The sequence below is a fragment of the Octopus bimaculoides genome, chromosome 28 (assembly GCF_001194135.2).
Source record: "Octopus bimaculoides isolate UCB-OBI-ISO-001 chromosome 28, ASM119413v2, whole genome shotgun sequence".
NCBI lineage: Eukaryota > Metazoa > Mollusca > Cephalopoda > Octopoda > Octopodidae > Octopus > Octopus bimaculoides.
The window spans coordinates 15597100-15604412 of record NC_069008.1 but is presented as its reverse complement, the minus strand read 5'-3'; the positions used below and the strand labels follow the sequence as shown (position 1 = coordinate 15604412).

Below are 7313 nucleotides of genomic sequence, written 5' to 3'. Positions count from 1 at the left end.
ATAACAGCGAAATCTCACAAAACTAGTGTTAGGGTTAGGTTTACCCTGTGGATCTATATAAAAACCGGGGGGGGGGGCAAATTTTGAAATTGAGATTTTTGAAATTCTTTTTCCAGAATCGGATTCTCCATGGTCTGAAACAGGATTCCGTAAAAAAACAAAACAAAATTTAAAAGGGGGGGTATACCCAGATTACATATACTCTATCTCCACCCAGAAATGTTTTGAAATTTTTGTCCGAATCTTAATGTCCGTATTTTTCCGCATATTTAGAAAAAAAAAAAAAAATTGTTAAACAAAAATTTTGGGAAATTTTTTTCATGGACACTTTGATGTAACTGCACAACAGCTTTTATGAGGAATGGCCACAAGTTCTTTTCCAGGGGAACAGGTCTTAGCACTTTTGTTATGGAGTGCAAATCTTCTTGAGTAGAGCAAGTTTCCAGGAATCTTGTTCCTTTGTTGTCTCACCTGAATTGTTCTTCAGCACTTCATACCATTCCTCGATGTCCTACTTCCACATGTTCCATCTACTTTTTAGAGATTAGCACTTCTTTATGGAGCTGTGAGACAAACAGCTCAGTTGTTAGGGTATATCTTTAATTCTACAGATTATCTCTATAGAAATGAATCTGTATTTTTTAAATAGCCTCTACATCTTACACTTTTGTTTCTCTATAATTTCAGAACATCAGATGACAGTGATGCAACGAATAACACATTCTCAATATCTACCATGTTTTGAAACTGCAGGAGAATGTATTGAAACATGTATAACATTGTTTCTATGAATCTCTGGTAGAATACCTGTGAAACATTTTCTCTGAAATATTATTAGCAAAATTTGTGAACATCACCAACTGGAGTATCAAGAAGAGGAGCCTGGGTACTAATTAAAGTTGGATAAATTTATGGAAGTGTTGCTAAAGAAAGGTAATACAGGACAGAAATACAGCAGTAGAAGTGTTTGTAAGAAATAAAGAACAAGAAAAATGCATAAACTGTGATTTGAGAGGAAAAGTAATGGAAGAGAGTGAGAAATTTATATAATTGATTTCCTTTCAACTGATATCTGTAGAAAGTCCTTGTTTTAAAGAATATAACCTAATTATGCATAAACGTATTCATACAGGAGAGAAACCATATCATTGCGATATCTGTGGTAAATCATTCTCGAACTGTAGTCATTTAACTGCACACAAACGTATACATACAGGAGAGAAACCCTATAATTGTGATGTCTGTGGTAAATCATTCTCAGAAAATAGTGTCTTAACTACACACAAACGTACTCATACAGGAGAGAAACCATATCACTGTGATATCTGTGGTAAATCATTCTCTAGAAGCAGTCAAGTTACTACACACAAACGTATTCATACAGGAGAAAAACCATATCGTTGTGATGTCTGTGGTAAATCATTCTCTCTTATTAATATCTTGGTTGCACATAAACATACTCATACAGGAGAGAAACCATATAACTGTGATGTCTGTGGTAAATCATTCTCTAGAAAGTTTCAAGTTACTAATCACAAACGTATTCATACAGGAGAGAAACCCTATCATTGTGATGTCTGTGGTAAATCATTCTCTGTTAATAGTATTTTAACTGCACATAAGCGTATTCATACAGGAGAGAAACCATATCATTGTAATATTTGTGGTAAATCATTCTCAGGATCCATTACATTAAGCAGGCATAAATCTATTCATACTGGAGAGAGACCATATCATTGTGATGTCTGTGGTAAAACATTCTCTGTAAATAGTGATGTAACGAAACACAAACACATTCATACACGAGAGAAACTATATCGTTGTGATATCTGTGGTAAATCATTCTTTTCTAGAAGTGACTTATCTAGACATAATCGTATTCATACTGGGGAGAAACCATATCATTGTGATATCTGTGGTAAATCATTCTCTAGCGGTGGTCACGTTACTGCTCACAAACGTAGTCATACAGGAGAGAAACAATATCATTGTGATATTTGTGGTAAATCATTCTCTGAAGGTAGTAAATTAACTAAGCACAAACGTATTCATACAGGAGACAAACCATATCACTGTGATATCTGTGGCAAATCTTTCTCTGTAAATAGTAACTTACAGGAGCATAAACATATTCATACAGGAGAGAAGCCATATCACTGTGATGTCTGTGGTAAATCATTCTCTCACAGTAGTTCCTTAACTCCACACAGACGTACTCATACAGGAGAGACTCCATATCACTGTAATATATGTGGTAAATCATTTTCTAGCAGTGGTTGTGTTACTACACACAAACGTACTCATACAGGAGAAAGACCATATCATTGTGATATTTGTGGTAAATCATTCTCTAGAAGCATTCATCTTACAACACACACGCGTATTCATACAGGAGAGAAACCGTATCATTGTGATATCTGTGGTAAATCATTCCCTGCAAATAGTTACTTAACGAAACACAAACGTATTCATACAGGAGAGAAACCATATCAATGTGATATCTGTGGGAAATCATTCTCTTCCAATACTCAGTTATCTACACACAGTCATATTCATACTGGAGAGAAACCATATCCTTGTGATATCTGCGGTAAATCATTCTCTGACAGAAGTTCCCTATCAAGACACAAACGTATTCATACAGGGGAGACACCATATCATTGTGATATCTGTGGGAAATCATTTTCCAGCAGTGGTTATGTTACTGCTCACAAACGTACTCATACAGGAGAGAAACCATATCATTGTGATATCTGTGGTAAATCATTCACTCAGAGTGGTCACTTGTCTAGGCATAAGCAAAGTCATACGGGAGAGAAACCGCATCACTGTGATGTCTGTGGGAAATCATTCTCTCAAAATTGTGACTTAACAAAACACAGATACATTCATACAGGGAAGAAAGGAAACAGGTAATTTCTTGTTTGGTATGTATTTTCAATATTCAATGGAAAATATGACTGACATAATTCAAAAATATTTTCTGTTTTCTTTATGCAATTTTCACCTCTCCTTGTTCCACAACTACGAGTGCAGATTCCTTTCGATGGTGTAAGGACCTCTTTACCAAAACTCTTCCTACTGACAACCCTACACTTTATTCTTTAGTGAATATCACATCTTTAAATTTCTGTATATATATTATGTTTTAAATGCTTGACCCATTAAATATCTTATGTTCTCTATTTGTCTGTCTTTTATTTTTCACTTTTCTGATGATAAACTATATATTTACCACACTCTCTCTCACTCCATCATCATCGTTTAACGTCCGCTTTCCATGCTAGCATGGGTTGGACGATTTGACTGAGGACTGGCGAACCAGATGCTGCACCAGGCTCCAATCTGATTTGGCAGATTTTCTACAGCTGGATGCCCGTCCTAACGCCAACCACTCTGAGAGTGTAGTGGGTGCTTTTACGTGCCACCGGCACGAGGGCCAGTCAGGCGGTACTGCCAACAGCCACCCTCAAGTGCTGTTTTTTGCGTACCACCTGCAAAGGAGCCAGTCCAGCGGCACTGGCAACAACCATTTATAGTCAATATTAATTATGACTCCTTACAAATATAACAATAATAAAGTAGGATGAAATTTCTTGCAAAATAATTTCAAAATCTATAAGAAATTATTCTTATTAAAAATATCACAGATGTAAGTTATCTCAAGAATGTAGTTATAAGATGGAGCTATGCAATATAGTGTTCAAAAGCTAACTTTTGTATTTCGTTTGATGTATGAATAAATCTAGACTTATTGATGTGTGAGTTTTTGTTTCATATTGAAGCAATTTTGACAGGAAACCATATATCTGCATGCTGTAGATGGCAAGCAAACAGGTTGGTATCAAGGAAGATCAACTAAATGTAAAAACAGCCTAAAAACCAGAGCCACAACGAATGGATCTAAAACCTACAAGACTAACCCAGATTTAAGTGGAAGTTAAAATGCTTGTTGTTATGAAGTGTCACATTTATATAGCTATGTTTTCATATCAATAAAGACCTGTTTGGTAAAGACATTAGTTTCACAAATCTATTTCTTTATTGCCTATAAAGGGCGTACACAAAAAGACAAAAAAGGGGCAGGAACAGAACAATGGACAGTCTTACAGGTGGTTGGGGTCACAATCAAATATAAAATCGGAAAAATTGGAATGAAAAATATAATTTTAAATGAAAGTGAAAATGTAAGAATAAAAATATAAAGATATATATCATTTTAAGGGTTTGTTTTTTACCCACTGGTTTTTATCCTTTGTTTATTTTTCTTTTTGTTTTTTTTATAAAACATTTTCTTCCTGCTCCTTCATTTTGACTGGCTGCTCTAGCATGGCCTCATTTATATGCAACTCCCTTACCACAGTTGCCCATCTTTTTTCGTATACACTCTGAGGCAGGTACTTTTTCTCCAGACGGATCTTTCTTAACAGATGGAAGCTGAAATGACTTACCAACCCAAGATGATAAAATAACCTGCCTCAATCCACTTTTGCACATGTCATCCATACTCTATCTTTCAGTATGGCTACTACGCAAAAAAAAAAAAGGATGCCTTCCTTTCCTTGTTAAAGGAGAGAGGAAGTACTATCTTAACCATGGACTCAGTCGAGAGCCGTACTCTTTCCACATCTGACTTCAGTTGTTAGACATGGGTTATCAACCCCCTCAACTCCTCCCAGTGTACGAAGGTGTGCGCGACAATTTCACTGACACGCCCACACCTTGGGCCTGTGTGGGCGGGGGGGGAGTGTCAAAACCGTGTCTAGACAACCTCTCTCAAACCAGTAAGAGCGATCGATAGCACAACCAAGCCAAGGACTTCTGGAAGTTATCCAGATGTCTCGGCTTGAATGTTCTGCCAAACAGGTTAGTCAGTTGTTCCTCATCAAAGCCTAGAGTCTCCTCCAGGACATCGTCAGACTTAAACTCTACCAACTCTCTATAAAAATCTACAGTGGTAACCTTGCTACCAGTATTACTCCCTCTGCCAGTCTCCCAGCCTAGGTATCCGCTTGATCCATGTACCTAAGTCCCTGAGAGACTCCAATTGTAGGAAATGTTGCTTGGCGTGCAGTGACCACACCTGCTCACCATTCAGGTAGCACCAGAGGTGCTTCAGCATCAACACAGTTTCTGGCAGCAGATGGATTGCCTCACAAGTGGTGGTTTTCCTTGCTACAAAAAGCGGAAAAGGATCCGTTCCAACTTGGTCAGCCACAAACCAGGGCAAGGCACGATGGTTAGGCGGTAGGTTATCACAGATGCTATAAACACGTGTGCAACTTCAGCAAGGATAACGTCCTCCCAGACAAGGTTTGGATTATGGCCATCACCTCACTCCAGTTTATCTCCACCTGGAGATCTGATCCAAATTCCAAGCAGTTTAACCGGGCCCTCCATCCAGCATCCGATGATGCTGTTGGGAAGCATCAACTTGCCATGCCAGGTGCCGAATTTCAAGGTGACTGATTTTTCCCGGTTAATTTTTGCCTTTGCCACCACTTCCTATCTTTTGATGGCATCTTTTTACACAAGGTAGCTGCCCTTTATCAGATACGATGATGGTAACATCATCCGCATACGCCGTTGCATAACACATCACCCAGGTCTCCCCCTATAGTCCCTAATCTCTGCAGCAGTAGCTCAAGAGCCAATACATACAGGAGCAACCTTGGGTAACCGAACACTTGAAAAGAACTCATGCATTCGGGCAACAGATTTGATGTTGCAATGTAAAGCTTTGATCCAACCTCAGAAAGATGAGCCCAGTCCGACCGCCACCAGATACCAAAGGTTGACCCTATCGAATGCCTTGGACTGGTTTCAATTCACCAGTGCCCCACCTTTGCCAGGAACTTTACCTACCCTCTATATGGTGTAGCAAATGAGATGAAGGTTGTCATGTATCATCCTCCCTGGGATGGCACAAGTCTGTGCCTTTCCCACCAGGTCGCCATTGACAACCCTCACTCTCTTGGCTAGCACCTTGGCCAAAATCTTTAACTCTGGTTTTCTCAGAGTTATAAGCCAAAAATTATTAATGTTATTGCCCTTACTTGGGTCCTTCCTGATCAGTGTCGCCACTCCTTGGTTCACAGATTTGAGGATTCCCCCATTCTGCTGCCAATTCGTGTAAACACTAGCCAGTATCTTCCCGAGCAAGTCTGGCTACTTTTATAAAATTTGTAAGGTGGACCATCCAATCCCGTCGACTTGTTCCCGGGGCACTCAGAAAGCACCTCTATAAACTCCTCAGCCATGGCTGGCCCTTCACAGCACTCAGCATCAACTCAGACAGGTTCCCCCACCTCATAAAAACGGAACAGGCACACACACAGACACAGACAAGAACCAGCACACACAGACAGACAAGAATAACCGCGCACACACAACCCATTAGCTCTCTTCTCGTCCTCCCATTTCGGCAACTGTCATTTGGCACGGAAATACCTGAAGTCAAATGTTTTGATTTTGTCTGCCAAAATTCCTGCAAGCAGGTAACAATTTTCACGTAACCAAGCTTTCGGTAATACACTTTAACATGCACAGAATGATTGTAACACCAGTCCAAACAGGCACTGAATGGCTAGTTTCAGAGAATGATTCAATGCAGATTTCACAAGAAATATTTGGGGCCAGATGGCAAAGAATGAAGATATCTAAAGGGAGATAATTAGACTTAACTGAATAAAATATATAACATAGGATACGCATGCGCATTGAACGTACTTCCTACTTCATGTTGATATCCGATTAAATGTCTTTCGTATGAATTTCTTTTAATCAGCTGATAATGTCTTTCTCAACTACCAGATACACACACAGATAACAACACTATCCTGTATGAAACATTTCTGTAAGTATTAAGTAGTAGGTATTACATGTTGGCTGCTATTTTATAGGGGCAATCGCATGACCGTGATAAGTAGAACACGTTATCGAAAGCGAAAATCGCCAAAATGGAAAAATAAAAAAGTTACAACAGTTTTCCCTCAGTGTCTAATCCCAATGTGCACCAAATAGATAATATTAAACAGAAACTTCTAGATAAGGATTATAAAGTACAAGTGAATGGGTTTTATGCATAATTTATACATCTCGACTTTTTTCTCTGGACTTGTAAATTTGAAATTATGCTGAAAATTAAGACAGATGCCAGAATGGTATATGTAATCTGAACCTTTCCCCCACTTATTTATTAATTTTTTTTTACGGAATCCCACGTTTTGGGCTATGGAGATTCCGATTCTGAAAAAAAAATTTTCAATTACCCCCCCCCCACCACCACCAAGCAGGCTATTTACATGCTAGAA

General features: G+C 38.7%; 3 protein-coding genes across 3 annotated transcripts in view; 2 read left to right on the top strand and 1 right to left on the bottom strand.

Moving 5' to 3' along the window:
* Nucleotides 1-3187, top strand: part of LOC128251069 (zinc finger protein 62 homolog) — a 4025-nt gene extending 838 nt beyond the window's left edge. The window contains exon 2 of the mRNA XM_052977404.1: nt 688-3187. Coding sequence (XP_052833364.1) covers nt 1111-2916 — 1806 coding nt within the window. The 5' untranslated portion in view covers nt 688-1110 and the 3' untranslated portion in view covers nt 2917-3187. The remainder of the gene's footprint in view (nt 1-687) is intronic.
* LOC128251077 (zinc finger protein 431-like) overlaps nt 1-7313 on the bottom strand; it is a 74200-nt gene that overhangs the window by 3420 nt on the left and 63467 nt on the right. The window lies entirely within an intron of this gene.
* The window catches only part of LOC128251081 (zinc finger protein 729-like), a 17252-nt gene continuing 16669 nt past the window's right edge, over nt 6731-7313 (top strand). The window contains exon 1 of the mRNA XM_052977430.1: nt 6731-6856. The gene's annotated coding sequence lies outside the window, so the exon portion shown is untranslated. The remainder of the gene's footprint in view (nt 6857-7313) is intronic.